A 20,139-nucleotide genomic window follows, 5' to 3' on the forward strand; every position below is an offset into this window, starting at 1 on the left:
GGCACATATCCCTACCTTACCAATTTTACCGGTAGACTAACTGAGGTCAACTGTGTAAACCTCACATCAGGTAGTGCTGGGAATAGAACTCAGGTTTCTAACATAACAGACCCAAGTCTCATTGACTCTGCTGCACTGCTTTTAAAAGGAAGTGGGCCATATAATCTATCTTAGAATCATAGAATATCAGGGTTGGAAGGGACCTCAGGAGGTCATCTAGTCCAACCCCCTGCTCAAAGCAGGACTAATCCCCAATTTTTGCCCCAGATCGATAAATGGCCCCCTCAAAGATTGAACTCAGAACCCTGGGTTTAGCAGGCCAATGCTCAAACCACTGAGCTATCCTTCCCCACTTTAAAACAGTGTGGCTCTCTGTCAGTTTCTAGTGTTTAGACCACAGCTTGATGTTTATGATTCTCTTGCTGTCTCTATGCTGATGGGAATGGACTTTTAGCTCAAGAAGTACAGGCTTGTGCTTTGAGATTCCAGGTTCATTCCCTGTAGATGAACCAAGCTCAGTGGTTTGAGCATTGGCCTGCTAAACCCAGGGTTGTGCGTTCAATTCTTGAGGGGGCCATTTAGGGATTTGGGGCAAAAATTGGGGACTGGTCCTGCTTTGAGCAGGGGGTTGGACTAGATGACCTCCAGAGGTCCCTTCCAACCCTGATATTCTATGACCTACAAGCAGGGTGTGTGCGTTACTTGACTATGCTGTGTCTAGCCATGTTATGCTTCTAAAATCAGAAATAGAAGTCAGGCCACCAAAAAGCACCATGACTGTGATGAATGAAGGTTGTGTGAGCTCTGAAACAGGCCACAAGGAATACCCAGACATCAACCCCTAAAACCCACTGTCCAACCATGAGAAATATTGTATGTGAAATAACTGAATTCCCCGAGATGCCTTTTAGCTCTGCATCTTCATCTTTGAATCTGAAAGCACCAAATAAACAGAGGAGTTCTGCCTCCCCTCTTCTACAAACAAAATGGTGCCTGAGCCTGATGGAACCCAACTGATGACTGTGGTACAACAGGTAGCTGCAGTCTGTGGATGAGGGGAAAGCGGTGGACGTGTTGTTGTTGTTCCTTGACTTTAGCAAAGCTTTTGACACGGTCTCCCACAGTATTCTTGCCAGCAAGTTAAAATAGTATGGGCTGGATGAATGCACTATAAAGGTGGCTAGAAAGTTGGCTAGATTGTCAGGCTCAACGGGTAGTGATAAATGGCTCCATGTCTAGTTGGCAGCTGGTATCAAGCGGAGTGCCCCAAGGGTCGGTCCTGGGGCTGGTTTTGTTCAATATCTTCATAAATGATCTGGAGGATGGTGTGGATTGCACCCTCAGCAAGTCTGCAGATGACACTAAACTGGGAGGAGAGGTAGATACGCTGGAGGGTAGGGATAGGATACAGAGGGCCCTAGACAAATTAGAGGATTGGGCCAAAATAAATCTGATGAGGTTCAACAAGGACAAGTGCAGAGTCCTGCACTTAGGATGGAAGAATCCAATGCACTGCTACAGACTAGGGACCGAATGGCTCAGCAGCAGTTCTGCAGAAAAGGACCTAGGGGTTACAATGGATGAGAAGCTGGATATGAGTCAACAGTGTGCCCTTGTTGTCAAGAAGGCCAATGGCATTTTGGGCTGTATAAGTAGGGGCATAGCGAGCAGATCGAGGGACGTGATCGTTCCCCTCTATTCAACATTGGTGAGGCCTCATCTGGAGTACTGTGTCCAGTTTTGGGCCCCACACTACAAGAAGGATGTGGAAAAATTGGAAGGAGTCCAGCGGAGGGCAACAAAAATGATTAGTGGACTGGAACACATGAGTTATGAGGAGAGGCTGAGGGAACTGGGATTGTTTAGTCTACGGAAGAGAAGAATGAGGGGGGATTTGATAGCTGCTTTCAACTACCTGAGAGGGGGTTCCAAAGAGGATGGCTCTAGACTGTTCTCAGTGGTAGCAGGTGACAGAACAAGGAGTAATGGTCTCAAGTTGCAGTGGGGGAGGTTTAGGTTGGATATTAGGAAAACTTTTTCACTAGGAGGGTGGTGAAACACTGGAATGCGTTAGGGATTGGTCCTGCTTTTGAGCAGGGGGTTGGACTAGATGACCTCCTGAGGTCCCTTCCAACCCTGATATTCTATGATTCTATGATACAGTTTCCACCCTCAGACCACCATGACTGAGATTCAGAGTGCACTGCAAGACAGATGCGTGAATTAGACACAGAACTTCTGAAGTGGAAGAGAACAAAGAGAACACAACCTGTGATTTGAAGAACTGCAATGATATCAAGAGTATTAAGACTAAGCTAATTGATCTAGAAAGCCTCTCACAACAGTTTAAGATCAGGCTGAGGGTGTCCCTGAAGAAACAGAGAAACGCAAATTTACTGAATTTGTCCCTAAACTGCTAAGTTGTTGGATCTGCTGGTAGATTTTTGTTTTGATATAGAAGGGCACACTGGGCCCTTGCCCCTAAGCCATCTGCAGGAGGTTGGGCTAGAGCATTGATTGTGATGTTCCTGAAGTTTACCACTCAGTAGCTTATATTGCAGAAATCCAGAGGAAAAATAGGAAGGGGGAGAACCAAGCAATTAAAATACTGTTCTTTCAAGATCATGCTCATGATGTGGTTGCAATGAGGGCAGCTTTTAACAAAGCAAAACAATTGGCAAGGAAGTTGGACTTGAGGTAAATATGCAGCAATGCTCCATATTAAGAATGGCAAGAAAAATATGGCAAGAATCTGCAAACTCCTCCCTCACAAGAGGAGACATCTGTGGAATGATCTGAGTATGTGGAATTTATGTATTGGTCTCTGAGATCTGATATGGCTCCTCTAAATGACTTGATGGGCAAAAATAGACATTGATATGTTAATTTTATCCCCCCCCCTTATATTGGGCTTGAAGGGTTAAACGGTTATCATCAATTAACTTCCTATTGCCTTAAAAAATGGGAAATTAGCATTGATGTAAAATTAGTCATTTGATTAGTAATTATTTTTTTATCATTACTTTATCAGATGGTGTTTTCTTATGGATTAATGTGTCAAGGTTCTAGGTGATAGGTGGTTACTTTAGTTGTAATGTTTGGGGCCTCAGAGAACCTCAAAGTTTCATCCAATTTGGCCATTCCTGCCCTCCCCACCCTCTGGTGTCAAGTGTATATTTTTGAACTGTTTTAAACAGATTTATCATCATTTTGATTGTATGGTACGAATGTGTATTTCTCCAAAATCCTTTTCCATTTTGTTTTATCACTTATTTAATTCCTCTTTCAGCTCCTCTCCCATTACTCTCCTGTCCTGGAAACTTCCAGGACGTGATACCCTACAGCTAGACTATATAACTTTTGTTACTTAGATACACAAGGATTGTATGCTGCTCAGGAAAACTTCCAATTTCTAATTTATTCACAAAGTGACTTTATATTTTATCTGTTATATTTTGACACTGTTGGCTCTGATAATTGAATGCGACTCCTGGAATATAAAGGGTTTTAATAACCTTATTGTAAGAAAAAATATATACTTGATGCTTAGAAAAGAGAATATTGGCCCTGCTATGATCCAGGAAACACATTTCTTAGAATCATAGACAATTAGGGTTGGAAGAGATCTCAGAAGGTCATCTAATCCAGCTCTGTGCTCAAAGCAGGACCAACCCCAACTATGTCGTCCCAGGCAGGGCTTTGTCAAGTCGGACCTTAAAAACCTCTAAGGATGGAGATTCCACCACTTCCTTAGGTAACTCATTCCAGTGCTTCACTACCCTCCTAGTGAAATAGTTTTTCCTACTATCCAACCTAGACCTCCCCCACTGCAACTTGAGACTGTTGCTCCTTGTTCTGTCATCACTGAGAACAGCCTAGCTCCATCTTCTTTGGAACCCCCGTTCAGGTAGTTGAAGGCTGCTATCAAATCCCCCCTCACTCTTCTCTTCTGCAGACTAAATAAGCCCAATTCCCTCAGCTGCTCCTTGTAAGTCATGTGCCCCAGCCCCCTAATAATTTTTGCTGCCCTCCGCTGGGCTCTCTAATTTGTCCACATCCTTTCTGTAGTGGGAAGCCCAAAACTGGATGCAATACTCAAGGTGTGGCCTCACCAGTTCCGAATAGAGGGGAATAATCACTTCCCTTGATCTGCTGGCAATGCTCCTACTAATGCAGCCCAATATGCCGTTAGCCTTCTTGGCAACAAGGGCACGCGGTTGACTCAGCCAGCTTCTCATCTACAGTAATCCCCAGGTCCTTTTCTGCAGAACTGCCGCTTAGCCAGTTGGTCCCCAATCTGTAGCACTGCATGGGATTCTTCCGTCCTAAAGTGCAGGACTCTGCACTTGTCCTTCTTGAACCTCATCAGATTTCTTTTAGCCCAATCCTCCAATTTGTCTAGGTCACTCTGGACCCTATCCCTACCCTCCAGCATATCTACCTCTCCCTCCAGCTTAGGGTCATCTGTGACCTTGCTGAGGGTGCAATCCATCCCATCATTCAGATCATTAATGAAGGTGTTGAACAAAACCGGCCCCAGGACCGACCCCTGAGGCACTCTGCTTGGTACCGGCTGCCAGCTAGACATGGAGCCATTGATCATTACCCGGTGAGCCCGACGATCTAGCTAGCTTTCTGTCCACCTTATAGTCCATTCATCTAATCCATACTTTTTTAACTTGCTGGCAAGAATACTGTGGGAGACCATATCAAAAGCTTTGCTAAAGTCAAGATATATCAAATCCACTGCTTTCTCCATATCCACAGAGCCAGTTATCTCATCATAGAAGGCAATCAGTTTGGTCAGGCATGGCTTGCCCTTGGTGAATCCATGTTGACTGTTTCTGATCACCTTCCTCTCCTCCAGGTGCTAAGACTAAGCTAATTTGACAGAACTTGAAGCTTGTAAACTGAATAGAGATTGGGTAGGCCTCCCAGTTTCTAGTTGCTTTAATTCTGAAGTCAGGGGATGTTGTTATACTAATTCATAAAAAGTTGAAAGCTAATATTTGGAACAATGTCAATGTTAGAGGCAAAAAGGCATCCTGTAAATATTAAGAACATAAGAATGGCCATACTGAGTCAAACCAGTGGTCCATCTAGCCCAGAATCCTGTCTTCTGACAGTGGCCAATGCCAGATGCTTCAGAGGGAATGAACAAAACAGGACATTTATCAAGTAGTCCATCCCCTGTCATCCAGTCCCACCCTCTGATAATCTGAGGTTTACGGACACCCAGAGCATGGGTTTGTATCACTGACCATCTTGGCTAATAGCCATTAATAGACCTATCCTCTATTAACTAATCTAATTAGTTTTTGTACCCAGTTACACTTTTGGCTGTTACAACATCCCCATGCACATTGAGTTACACAGGTTGAGTGTTTGTTGTGTGAAGAAGTACTTCCTTTTGTGTGTTTTAAACCTGCTGCCTATTAATTTTATTGGGTGACGTGTGGTTCTTGAAAGTCAAATCCTACTGAGAAAAATAGGAAGGAGCATAAACTCTGGCAAGTCAAGTGTAAAAGTATAATTAAGCAGTCCAAAAAAGAATTTGAACAGCAAATAGCAAAAGACACAAAAATTAACAACAATTTTTTAAAGTACATCAGAATCAGGAAGCCTGCCAAAAAATCAGTGAGGCCGCTGGACAATGAAGGTGCTAAAGGAGCACTCAGTGAAGACAAGGCTGTTGAAGAGTAGCTGCATAAATTTTTTGCATCAGCCTTCACTGGGGAGAATGTGATGGAGATTCCCACACCTGAACCATTCCTTTTTGGTGACAAATCTAAGACACTTTCCCAGATTGAGGTGTTAATAGAGGAGCTTTTGGAACAAATGGTAAGTCACCAGGACCAAATGGTATTCTCCTAAGAGTTCTGAAGGAGCTCAGATATGCAATTGCAGAACTACTAACTGTGGTATGTAACCTATTAATTAAATCAACCTCTGTACCAGATGACTGGAGGATAGCTAGTTGTAGCAAGGCGATGACTCACCAATGTGGTGCCTCCTGCTGGTAGTCTTGGGAATTAGCTCTTTCCAGCCTTCAGAGCGCCCTCTGCAGGCCAGTGTCTCGCCTGCCGCTGGCCCGGTGTCCCTCCTGGTCCCTGGTGCCCTTTACCCCAGGGTTCTGCCCCAGCAGTAACCCACAATCTCTGTCTCCGCACCCAGGGGGAACCCCCAATCCTCTATCCCCCCCTTGCCTCAGTGGCTACTGCCAGTCACCATCTAGCCCCCACTCACTGGGGCAGATTGCAGTCTGTAAACCACTCATCATTGGCAAGGGGGGTTGGACCAGCTACCTCTGCCTATTCCCAGGCTACCCCTCTGTAGCCCCAGTACCTTTCCTGACCTTTAACAAGGCCTGCAGCCTGAGGGTTTTCCAGGCTGGAGCTCCCCAGCTCCTCTAGCTACCCTGCTGAGATCCCAGGCAGCCAGGTCCTTCTCTCTCTACAGCGAGAGAGAGACTCCTCCCAGCTCCTGGCTCACTGGCCTTTTTCAGGGCCAGCTGTGGCTGCCTTCCCAATCAGCCTAGCCTTTTCTCACAGCTCCAGCCCTCTCCCAGAGCAGGCTTTAACCCTTTCAGTGCCAGAGCGGGGTGGCTACCCTGCTACACTAGCATAATGCCAAGTTTTTAAAAAAAGGCTCCACAAGTGATGCTGGCAGTTACAGGCTGGGAAGCCTAACTTCAGTACCAGGCAAATTGGTTGAAACTCTAGTAAAGAACAGAATTATCGGACGTGTAGATGAACACAATATGTTGGGGAAGAGTCAACACAGCTTTTGTAAGGGGCATTCATGCTTAATCAGTCCATTAGTATTCTTTGAAGGTGTGATCCAGTTGATATAGTGTACTTGGACTTTCAGAAAGCCCTTGACAAGGTCCCACACCAAAGGCTCTTAAGCAAAGTAAGCTGTCATGGGATAAGAGAGAAGGTCCTCTCATGGATCAATAACTGGTTAAGAGACAGGAAACAAAGGGTAGGAGTAAATGGTCAGTTTTCACAATAGAAATAGGTAAATAGTGAGAACCTCCAAGGATCTGTACTGGGACATGTACTGTTCAACATATACGTAATGATTTGGAAAAAGGGGTGAACAGTGAGATGGCAAAGGTGCAAATGATACAAAATTACTCAAGATAGTTAAGTCCAAAGCTGACTGCAAAGAGTTACTGTGGGAACTCACAAAACTAAATTAATTGGCAACAAAATGGCAGATGAAAGTCACTGTTGATAAGTGCTAAGTAACTCACATTGGAAAAAATAATCCCAACTACACATATATAATTATGGATTCTAAATTAGCTGTTTCCACTCAAGAAGGAGATCTTAGAGTCATCATGGATAGTTCTCTGAAAACATCTGCTCAATGTGCAGCTCAGACAAAAAAGCTAACAGAATGTTAGGAAACATTAGGAAAGGGATAGATAAGAAGACAGCAAGGATCATAATGCTACTATATAAATCTGTGGTACACCCAAACCTTGAATATTGTGTGCACTTCTGGTCACCCCATCTGAAAAAAGATATATTGGAATTGGAAAAGGTACAGAGAAGGGCAACAAAAATGATTGGGGTATGGAACAGCTTCTATGTGAGAAGAGATTAAAAAGACTGGGACTATTCATCTTATAAAAGAGACAGCTAAGGGGCAATGTGATAGAGGTCTAAAATCATGACTTGTGTGGAGAAAGTGAATAGGAAAGTGTTATTTACCCCTTCACATGACACAAGAACCAGGGGTTCCCAATGAGTTTAATAGGCAGCTGATTTAAAACAAAGATTAGAGTACTTCTTCACAGAACACACAGTCAACCTGTGGAACTTGTTGCAAGGGGATTGTCAAGGTTCCTTCCCCACTCTGAACTCTAGGATACAGATCTGGGAACCTGCATGAAAGACCCCCTACATTATTCTTACCAGCTTAGGTTAAAAACTTCCCCAAGGTACAAACTTTGCCTTGTCCTTGAACTGTATGCTGCCACCACCAAGCGTTTTAAACAAAGAACAGGGAAAGAGCCCACTTGGAGACGTCTTCCCGCAAAATATCCCCCCAAGCCCTACACCCCCTTTCCTGGGGAAGGCTTGATAAGAATCCTCACCAATTTTTACACGTGAACACAGACCCAAACCCTTGGATTTTAAGAAGAATGAAAAATCAATCATGTTCTTAAAAGAAGAATTTTAATTAAAGAAAAGGTAAAAGAATCACCTCTGTAAAATCAGGATGGTAAATACCTTACAGGGTAATCAGATTCAAAACATAGAGAATCCCTCTATGCAAAACCTTAAGTTACAAAAAGACACAAAAACAGGAATATAAATTCCATCCAGCACAGCTTATTTTACCAGCCATTAAACAAAAGGAAACCTAACACATGTTCTAGCTAGATTACTTACTAACTTAACAGGAGTTGTAAGGCTGCATTCCTGATCTGTTCCCGGCAAAAGCATCACACAGACAGATGAACCCTTTGTTCCCTCCCACTCCAGATTTGAAAGTATCTTGTTCCTCCATTGATCATTTTGGGTCAGGTGCCAGTGAGATTATCTTAGCTTTTACAGGTGAGAGGGTTTTGCCTCTGGCCAGGAGGGATTTTATAGCACTGTATACAGAAAGGTGGTTACCCTTCCCTTTATTTTTATGACAGGGATGTTGTCAGTGTCAAACCTATAACTGACTTTTAAAAAGAGTTAGGTAAGTTCATGGAGGAGAGGCCCATCTTGGCTGTTAGCCAAGATGGTCAGGGACACAGCCCCATGCTCTGGGTGACCCTAAACATCTGACTACCAGAAGCTTGGACTGGATAACAGAGATGGTTCACTGAATAATTTCCTTGTTGGCCTTTGTTCCCTCTGAAATATATGGTACTGGCCACTGCCAGAAGAGAGAGATAGACAGACCCTTGGTCTGACCCAGTGTGGCCATTCGTGTGTTCTTATGTGTCTGCTGTTAAAAGACATTCATCCCCCACTGGGTTGATGGTCTTAGAATTATTGACTTCTCTGCCCAGTATCATACAGGCTACAGGTTCCTCAGGTACTCGTGGAGCCAGGAAACCCCATAGCTCTTCTAAGAGCAAGGGAACTTTGCTACTGTCTGGGTATGTCAAAGAGAGCAAGGAGAGATATTCCTTGGGACCCATAGCATTGGACACAACCCTAGCTCCGGTACCCCTTGACAGGTTCCTCAGTACCACATAAATTGAAGTGTCCACCTCCCTGGAGGAGTGATCCAAACCTTCAGTACCGTCTGCTTCAAGAGTGACCATCACATCAATACCCATACTCCTTCAGTACCTCAAGAATGTAGGTACTTGAGGACTTAATTGCAGGTACTTGATGGACTTAACTGGAGTCCCCACTGATCATGGGCTCCATCCTCACCATCTCTGCTGGATAATTGTAGGCAAATTTGTTCAACAAGATTAAAAAATGAATCCCTACACTGTTGAAAGACTCAAAGTCAAATCTACACTCCCTGGAAATTTACACCCCGACCCTGAGGAGAAAGCACCAGAGGCAGGTGTGTAAGCCAAGGCCACCCCCCTTTACAGACATTCTACCATCTTTATCCAGCTGAGCCCCCATGTAAATGACCGAGGATTCAGAGGCCTCGATTTTCAGGACCTTCTGCTTCCATGACCTCTACCCATTCCCAGCCACCCATGAAGGGACTTTTGACGCTTTGGTCGAGATCAGCCCACAAGTATTGATGCCATCCACCTGTAACCTCCCATATCTTTGGGGGCTGCCTCTCACTTTTTGCCTACAATTTGGACTCTATCATGACAGACAGTTAGAAATTATCCATCAAGGATAATCTATAGCGTTTTGCTCCCTCCCTCGCCACAAATCCTCTTCCCGGTCCCCCTTCAGGGACCACTCTCAGGAGGTGATTCTTCAACAGGAAGCAGACCCCCTCCTCCTACAAGAGGCAATAGAATGAGTGACAATTCAGTAGCAAGGGAGAGAGAGTTCTATTTCCCTTATTTCTTAGCCCCCCAAAAAGAGGGAGGGTGGAGATCCATTCTGGATCTTTGATAACTAAAAATCTGTATTCGAAAGTCAAAATTCAGGATGGTTGCACTAACATTAGTAATTCCCTCCCTATAGGAGGGGATCTGGTTTGTGTCTCTTGATATGAAGGATTCTTATTTCCATATAGATATTCATCCGTACCACAGAAAGTTCCTTTGGTTTCCAGTGGATCAGGGACATTTCCAGTTCAGAGTCCTTCCCTTTGGACTAGCAACATCACCCAGAGTATTCACAAAGGTCGTCTCGGTGGTGGCAGCCCAAATGAGATGTCAGGGGTTACACAATTTTCCCATATGTTGATGATTGGTTCCTAGTAGGTTGCTCCAGCCAAGAGGTCAGGTCAGCAACTTTGTTTCTGCTCCATCTTCTAGCAGAGCTGGGTATCTGCATAAAAAAAGAAAAGTCTTTTTTAACATCCACCCACACAGACAGTAAACTTTACCAGAGTGACACTGGACTCCAGTGCAGCAAGTGTTCTTCCCCCTGGAAAGATTTCAGCTAATGAGCAATCTGATAGCACAGATTACTCACAGAAGAAGGACTATGGTCAGGATATGCCTTTACCCTTCTAGGTCACATGGCCTTATGCACTTATGTGACCCCATTCACAGTCTTCATCTGCGCTGCCTACAGGCCTGGCTGTAGTCGGTCTACTCCTCAGACAAGGATCACATTAACACCAGTGATACTATTCCCACCAGGGTCATCACCTCTCTTATCTGGTGGTTGAACCCACATCACGTCCCCTTCGTCACTTCTTCCCCCAGTGCCACCATTGTAACAGGTGAATCCCTTGTGGGTTGGGGTACTGACCTGAACCATCACACTGTACCTGGACGCCATGTGAGGCCAGACTGCACATCAATCTACTGGGTCTGCCTGGCATGCAGGGCTTCTCTCCTGCACATCAGACGCACCTTAGGGTTCTACTTGCAGAAAACCAAATCTGCCTGTTGTTAGATGTTCGGCTGCGTGTGTGTGTTCTCCCTGTGTGCTACCCCTGCTCTGCGCAGACAGCCAGCACAGCAGATCTCTGTTAAGGTCTGTTAAGGTATGAAAGCACCAGGCCAGGTTTATTGTGAACAAATCACGGTAACAGCACCTGGCAGACTTTATGAGGATATTAAGACATGTATGCCCGTGACAATGGATGCAGCTCAGTGAATGGCAGGACTTTTCATCCCCCTCCTTTGCTGGACCAAGACACTCTTTCAGAGATACCTCTTTATACCCTGATACAAACAAGTTGCTGCCCCTCTGACATAGTTAGGTACTGCCCCTTGACGTGGCTAGTTATTACCCATCTCCTTGTACATGTTGATTTGACTAGAAAAAGATTATTTATTACTGTCATCCTGACCTTATCTTTTAGGAGGGGTGTCGTGGGTCATGTACTCCCTGTCCCCCTGACCCCTTTTGGGGTGGGACATGGGTTATTAGAGGCCCGTGGGCAAGTCTGCGCGACCCCTCTGGGTATTGGAGTAACGTGGCCTAACAGCCAAAGTCAGTCCACCTGTTCTCTCCATCAGGGCTGTGTGGCCTAGCAGCCAGAGTGAGTAGAGCGGCTCTCGCAATCAGGGCTATGCGACCTAGTGGTCGGAGTCAGTAGAGTGGTGAGGCAGGCTGTCACCCCAGGGTGGGCGGTGGCCAGGATAGGGGAACCCGGACCCTCCCTCTCCACTGAGTCCCAACCCAGGGCTCTGTCAGTGGCGGGGTTGCCTGCCACCAGCTCTTCGGGGATCTGGCTCCAACACGCAGAGCTAGTCTCCAGGTCTCCAACCACCTCCCTGCAAACCTCCCTGGGTTACTTCCTACCCGTTTCTCTGCAGCTTGTGGTCTCATGGTTCCCCGGTGTCTCCTCCCTCTTTGGCGTCTGGAGCCTTGGGGTCGTAGGTCACTGCCATCTGTCTGCCCTCCATGTCGTGAAGTTTTGGCAGTCCTTTAACAGGAGTCCGCAACACACCTTCTTCCCCTCCGGCAGTCAGCCACAAATGAACTGAGCTGCTCCCTTTTATACCTGGCCTCCAGCCGGAACATGCCCAGCAAGGTCGAGGGAGCGTGGCCTCCTTGGCCCAAAGAGAGGAATTAACCCCTGCAGTCCCAGTGCGGAGCATGCACGCCCTGTCACAAGGGGTCAGTGTGTTCCTGTTTTTCTTGGGGAATGTTTTTGTACCATCCCTGATATCAGGATGTTCTGGTACCACTCTTCTGGAATGTGTTTGCGTGAATACTTTCTGCCTAGCTCTTCTTAGGAATGTGTGTTTCTGCCATATTCTGTGAACTTACAAACAGGCAAAGCCTGAATTCTGCTCACCGCCTGACTTTTGCTAACTTTGCTTTATATCAGCGAAGCTTGCCCACTACTTTAACTCAGGCCTTATTCCAGGCCTCTAACACAAGGGCTCATATTTCAGGCTCTCTTCCTACTACATCCCCCAACTTTTTGTCTTTTTATGGGGAGGATGTTTACCCATTGTTTCAGAAAAGCATAATGCATGGACTAAATATGACCCAGTGGGTTTAAATATTGTTATTTGGCCACCTTACTTTTTTAATTACACATTTATGCCCCATTTGTTTTTTAGCTTACACATTTTTTGTACGACTGATGGACAGATTTTATTTTTTAATTGTTATTCGTTTTTTATAGTGGACCTGGGAATGTTAGGCCCGGGACCATGACTGAGGCGTGGGGTGTAGAGTTGTGCTGTGATAACTTTTGTGTGGCATAAGGAGGCCTTTTTATTTAGTTGGCGATTGATGAGATGGGCTTTGGTTAGGATTATAAATGTATCGCGTTTATACCTTATAGAATAGTATAGGTATATATACTAATATGTATGAGGGATTATATAATTATTTCCTTAAATAGTTAAATACCAAATATATGCCCTATATAATTTGTGATAAATAATGATATATGAATAATGTTGATAGTTGGTATGCATTCATAGATGTAAATGCATATATAATAATATGCATATGTGTATATGTTTGTACCTTAAATATTTTATAGGATGCATTTGGTTTAACATACTTCAGAGTATTTAGGTATACAAGTATTTAATAGCCCTTACAAGCTATATTAGTACAAACAATTACATTTAAAACGTTGATAAGCACTTGATTATTTTTATAATGATTATTTATTACTATGGCAGTGTTGATAGCTAGTTTGTTTTTTTGAGTTGGTGTAATTTAGCTTTTTTGGTTTGATGTTACATGTAGCAACACATTTTTATTAGTGCAATTACTGTTATGGCTTGTATTTTTATTACTATTACACTAAGTGTTTGGACTATTGGGTGTGGAGTAACATTTTTTGGGATTGCTTACCAAGGTGTTTTCACCGTTTTTTGCACACTTTCTACTTCTTTTATTTGTTGTTGGATAAGATGAGCTATTTTTGTTTTTTGCCATTAAATTATGTATGTTTAATTGTAGTTGCTTTACTGGGGGAAACAATTTAATTAATAAATATTGTAGGTTGCCAGGAGGAATAATAATTTTAATGGCAGAGCTGACCAGTTGGCCAAAAGGCATGGGTTCTGATTTGGATTGTGCTAGTGACTTGCACGCAAAATTCTGTATTGATTTCAGGACAAATGTTTTCATATATAGAAAAATTTCAGAGCACATACCACATTTTGTATTTTTACTACCTTATTGACGAACTCATTTTGTACCAATCAGGCGCAGCCTCTTATTGTGTTGTTGCTATTAATTGTAGCATAGGATTTACACAGCTATCCATTACGTTTTGTACAACAAGCCTGATTAATTTTTAAGCCAGTTTTAGTTACTAGGCGCACAGTGGGATAGTGCTGTACATAAGTATCATTTACCTAAGTTTCCACACTGTTGGTATAGTACACTCTGACTGGATTTTGCATTCACCTTGGGATGGCCATTAATGATGTGAAGGCTTTTACTGTTGTTATGATCCAAACTTGAAACCTTATCAAATTTAGCAAATTGTAAAAACACTGGCGCAATATTATTTACTCCTTGCTCCTGTATTTGTTTTAAAATGGCTGTGTGGTCCCGTATTCATGGCCCATCTTGTAATTTTAATTGTAATAAGCTTTGCTTGATGATTTCAATTACTTTATTCCCATAGGCCACATAGGCAACTGTCAGTGAAACATAATTCTTTTCCATGCTGTTAATAATTGACAGGATAGTAGAATTTAGGTGGCTGAACCCTTGAGGAATTGAACATATGTTGTCAATGGTAATTGCATGTTGATTCAGCAATAGGCTGCTTATGCAATGCAGTTTATTCAGTTAATTCATTTCTTCTCTGAAAGTGTTTTTTATAAACTAAGCAATCTGTATAAGTAAACGTGCAATCTTTTCTTTTTAAAATATATCAACTTTGGGTCAACATAAGTAAGGCGGTGTCAGCACTCACACTGCATTGTCTTAAGTACATCAGATGTGGCTCTATGCTGCTGGTGGAGGTGATGTTACTATGTCTACATAAGAGGGGGGCTTACAAGTGGTGGGAGACCAATTTAATTGTAGACACATGCACAACTAGGTTGATGTAACCTGCCTTGCACCATAGCACTAACTATGTAGTATAGACCAGGCCTTAGTGTTTGTCCAGGTGTGGCCCCAGGTACAAGACGAGGCAGCTGGCTGGAAATGTAGGACAGAATACCTCACTACCTATATCTGGCTTGCATCAGCTATTTTCCTATGGACTGATCTCAGGGACAAGGTATACAGCTTTTCCCATGGGACTTCATTTATAAAGCATTAAAGGACGCTAATATAATTAATGACAATTCAAAAGCGTTTATGGAAATGGATCCTGTCAAACAAACTTGCTATCTTTTTTTGATGAGATTACAAGTGTGTTTGATAAAGGTAACAATGTTGACGTAAAATACTTAGACTTCTGTAAGTCTAAGTTTGACTTCGTACCACGCAATGTTTTGATTAAAAAACTAGAATGATATAAAATTAACATGGCACATATTAAACTGATTCAAATCTGGCTAACTGATGATCTCAAAATGTAACTGTAAATTGTAAATCATCGAACGGATGTGTTCCCAATGAGGTCCTTCAGGGATCTAATCTTGTCCCTTCATATTTAACATTTTGACAATGACCTGGAAGAAAGCATAAAATCATCACGGATAAACTTCACAGTTGTCACAAAAACTGGGGGAGTGGTAAATAATGCAGTGGACAGATCATTAATAGAGAGCAATCTGGGTCACTTAGTAAATTGGGAGCAAGCAAACAGTATATATTTTAATACAGCTAAATATTAATGTATACATGTAGGAATAAAAAATGTAGGCCATATTTATAGGATGGGGGACTCTGAAAAAGATTTGGGTGTTGTGGTGGATAGTCAGCTGAACATGAGTTCCCAGTTCCATGCTGTGCCAAACGGACTAATGCATTCTTTGGATGCATAAATGGGAATTTCAAGGATGTGGAGAGAAGTTATTTTAACTCTGTATTTGGCACTGGTGCGACTGCTGCTGGAATACTGTGTCCAGTTCTGGGATCCACCATTCAAGAAGGATGTTGAAAAGTTGGAGAGGGTTCAGAGAAGAACCACAAGAATGATTGAAGAATTAGAAAACATGCTTTTATAGGATAGACTCAATCTATTTAGCTTAACAAAGAGAAGGTTAAGGAGTGACTTGATTACAGTCTATACATACCTACATGGGAAACAAATATTTAATAATCTGCTCTTCAATCTAACACAGGTATAACACTATTGCATACCTGGAAACTGTAGCTAGACAAATTCAGACTGGAAATAAGGCATACATTTTTAACAATGAGAATAGTTAACCAATTTACTAAGGGTCATGTGAATTCTCTGTCACTGACCATTTTTAAATCAAGACTGGACGTTCTTCTAAAAGCGCTGCTCTATGAATTATTTTGTGGACGTTCTATGGCCTGTGTTATTCGGGAGGTCAGACTAGATGATCACAATGTTCTCTTTTGGTCCTTGAATCTATGAATCTGTGATTCAGTCTGTGGACTTTGCAAGAATTGGTGGATACCCTCAGCTCTTCTAAACAACTATTTGAGGGTATGTCTATGCTTCTTCTGGGAGCAAGCCTTCTAGACTGTGTGGACAGACTCATGTATAGGGATCATGCTACTGTGCGAAAAATAGCTGTGTAGATGTTGCGGAAGCTTGAGACACCAAGCTCCAACTCAAGTCGCAGCCTCAAAGCAATGTCTACATTGATATTTTTAGCATGCTAGTGAAAGTCCCACTAAGGAAGTCTGTGGACCGAGGCTGAGAGGCTTGGCCACAGATGCAGTGCAGACATACCCTCAGGGATATAGGTATGCCTTTCTGTCACTGGGGAGGGGGAAAGAAAGAGAGAGAGAGTGTGTGTCTGTGTTGTGTGTGTGTGACTAAAATACTGAACTATCAGTCCTCAGCTTCTGTTGAACGAGGTCCAATGGGAATAACTTCCAGCGTAGGCTTTTCACCCTGAACATTCTTGACTACTCCCATTGGTGGACTTACATCAGTAACTTTCAGCCTCACCCTCTCACTCACATCCTATTTCCCTTCTTTTTTCCCCCTTCTGTCTCCTTCTGCTTCTAGGAATCTTTTCCTGTCTCTTTTCAAAATCCATTTGCCATCTGACTTCCCAGAACTAACTCTTATCTCTTTTCCATTTTCCTGCAATACACTGATTTACTTAGCGTGGATAAGAGTTTTTAACGAGACTTTTTTTGTCTTTTGGGGAAAGGTGCAAATGGCCTTGATTTATCTTAAAACATTCTGTTTAGTACACTCCTTATATTTTGCAGGACAAGGTCATTCTCCTTTTTCTTGTAAACCTTGGTTCAGACTAAACCGAGAGCCAAACCAATTTTAACGAACAGTAAAAATCACATCTAACTTGTTTCCCAGATTTAACACCTTTTCACCTGTGGGTTATTTTGGACTTTTTTTTAGATGGATGAAGAAGCCTCGATGTGGGGTTCCTGATCATCCCCATATAAGCCATAGCCGAAGGAATAAGCGATATGCGTTAACTGGACAAAAATGGAGGCAGAAGCATATAACATACAGGTATATTCTAATTTTTCTAAGGTGAAGATTAGTTTGATGTAGATTTTATATTGAACTGTGAAAATACATATGGCCTGCTGAACTTTAGAAAAACATGGAAAGTATTTTTTTTCAAAAGTGCCTAAGTGACTTAGGAGTCTAAATCCCATTTTCAAAATTGTAGGCGTTTAGGACCAGATTTTCAAAGGTATTTAGGTCCCATTAGTTAGGTGCCAAACCTGCTTAAATTCTTTTGGACATCTCAGTAAGTGCCTATCAGAATCTTTAGGTGCCTTTGTAAATCTGGCCCTTGTCTTAAATGACATAATCAAAAGTACTACCTAACAATTATTTGTTCCCTACCTGCTTTTTGATTATGTCATTTAAACCCTGAATGCGTTTTAGTGACAGTTTTCCAGAGGTCATACTGAATATTACAAATGGATGTCTTTTCTTTTTGTTCTGTAAAGCACTCAAAAATGTTTTGCCACTATAAAATAATAAACAAATTTCTTATTTTTATATATCTAATATTCCAAGTATGTATCAAGTCCAGAGTCACAATGGACTCTGCCAGGAATTTTCTGCAAACATTTTATGACATTTGTATTAAAACTAAGTGAAGTATTGAAATAATTGGATTTAGCTGAAAGGAGTTTCAGTCTAACTTTTACTTTTTACAGGCTACACAAACTTAGTGAAAACATTTCTAAAATTATCTATATTGGGTAACTTCATGATAATGGAACTATAGAAAAATATCTAGTAATTGTTAATGGTGAATTATCATCCAAAGGAGATGCTTCTAATCAAGTCCTGCAGGCATCTGTTCTTGGCATGAAACTTGTTGCTGGTAAAGTTTGCAGATGGCAGAAAAATTGGTGGAATGGTAAATAATGATAAAGACAGATCAGACAGAGTATTTTAATACAGTCAGATGCAAGGTCCTCTATCTAGGAACAAAGAATATAAGTCACACTTACAGGATGCAGAGTGGTAGCTGTGTTAGTCTGTATCAGCAAAAAGAATGAGGAGTACTTGTGGCACTTTGGAGACTAACCAATTTATTTGAGCATAAGCTTTCATGGACTAAAGCCCACTTCATCAGATGCATGCAGTGGAAAATACAGTAGGAAGATATATATATACACACACAGAGAACATGAAAAAATGGGGGTTCCCATACCAACTCTTAAGGATGGGGAACTATATCCTGGAAAGCAGTGACTTGGAAAAGGACTTAGGAATCATGGTAGAAACCAATTGAACATGAGGTCCCAGTGAAATGCTGTAGCTAAGGCCTGGTCTACACTGGGGAGGATCGATCTAAGTTACGCAACTTCAGCTATGTGTATCTACTTCAGTGTCTTCACTGTGGTAGGTCGATTGCTAATGCTCCCCTGTCGACTCCGCCTGCTAATGGGATTCTTGGATGTGTAAGCAGGGGAGTGTCAAGTAGTAGTAGGGAGGGCATATTGCTATTGTATGCAGCATTAGTGAGAGCGTTCCTGGAATACAGTGTCCATTGGATCCAGGATTTGGAGTGAAGATTAAGAGCTAGTCATGTTGAGTTTGAGCTGATGGCTAGACATCCACGAGGAGATGTTGGAGAGACAGGCTGAGATTTTAATTTTTGGACCGAAGGAGGAATGAAGATGTAGATTTTTAATCCCTGAGCACAGACATGCTTGTTGAATTTGTATTTACTGATGAGATTACCCAGAGATAAGGTGTAGTAGGAGAAGAGAAGAGGACCAAGGAAAGAGCCATGAAGAGCCTTCACAGAAAGCTGGAGGGAGGATGAGGAGGATCCCCTGAATGATGCACTGAAGGAGTGATTAGAGTGGTAAGAGGAGAACAGCAGAGGGTGGAGTCATAGAAACCAAGGGAGGACAAGATTTCCAGAAGAAAAGCATGGGCAACTGTATGAAAGGCAGCTGACAGGTCAAGTAGAATGAGGATGTAGCACTGATTTTGAGTTTTGGCCAGGAAGAGGTCATTAGAGACTTTGGCAAGAGTGGTTCTTCTTCGAGTGCTTGCTCGTGTCCATTCCATTGTAGGTGTGTGTGCTTGCCACATGCACCAGTGCCGGAAATTTTTCCCTCAGTGGTATCCACAGGAGACTGGCTCTGGTGCCCTCTGGAGTGGCGCCCATATGGTGCGGTATAAGGGGCGCCGCTGGCTCCCACCACCCTCGGTTCCTTCCTACCACCAGTGATGGTGCTGGAACATCTCTTGCTTTGGCAAGCCTTCTCGTTCTGAATCCGTTGAGACGAACTTTTCTCTGTAAATAGTTAAAAGTTGTTAGTAGTTTCCCTTAGTGTAGTTAGTTAGTTAGTTAGTTAGTCCTGGACAGGACTCAGCGTAGGGATGGGGCATGCCCTGATCCCGAGGCTTCAAACCCTGTGATTGCTGCAAAAAACCGATGCCCATCGGCAATCCTCATAGTAGCTGTCTGAGGTGCCTGGGCGAGACCCATATCAGTGACAAGTGTCAGATCTGCAAGGGGTTGAAACCTCGGACAAAGAAGGAGCGAGACATACATCTCCGGGTGCTCCTTATGGAATCTGCACTAGCACCAACACCGGAGCCATCCGGATCGGACTCTACTCCTAGTATCGCGGCATTGGTCTGGAGCACTCTGCCGGTGCCGTCTTCGGACCGACGCTGATTCCCGCTCCCCAGCACCAGCCAGGAAGCAAAGAATGGCCGGGAGGGGACAATCTCTGACATCCTGTAAAGGGAAGGAGGGGGCCAGAGGGGAGCAAGGACCCATGAAGGGCAGCTCCTCACCTCCGTATGGGAGTCGAGCTCCAGCTCAGGTCGAGTGGGTTAGCCCATCCTGAGACGTGCCTGCCACCCCGGAGAGCGACGCGGTCCTCCAGCACCTGGACATGCCATCGACGTCCGAGGCCCTGCAGGCGACACAGGATATCTTAGTGTGCCATGGGACCTTTCCAGCAGTCGCCATCTGTGTGGCATCGCTCTCCTCCTCAGTGAGTGTCCTGCCAGTGCTTGCCCGCGCAGAACTGCCAG

General features: G+C 43.4%; 1 protein-coding gene across 8 annotated transcripts in view; it reads left to right on the forward strand.

The window, feature by feature from the left end:
- Nucleotides 1-20,139, forward strand: part of MMP24 (matrix metallopeptidase 24) — a 162,623-nt gene that overhangs the window by 42,064 nt on the left and 100,420 nt on the right. For all 8 annotated transcript variants that reach the window (XM_084645639.1, XM_084645636.1, XM_084645637.1 and 5 more), the window contains one exon: nt 17,008-17,124. In XM_084645639.1, the coding sequence (XP_084501765.1) occupies nt 17,008-17,124 (117 nt within the window). The remainder of the gene's footprint in view (nt 1-17,007; nt 17,125-20,139) is intronic.

The sequence above is a fragment of the Lepidochelys olivacea genome, assembly GCF_965140295.1.
Source record: "Lepidochelys olivacea isolate rLepOli2 genome assembly, chromosome: 13".
Classification (NCBI taxonomy): Eukaryota; Metazoa; Chordata; order Testudines; family Cheloniidae; genus Lepidochelys; species Lepidochelys olivacea.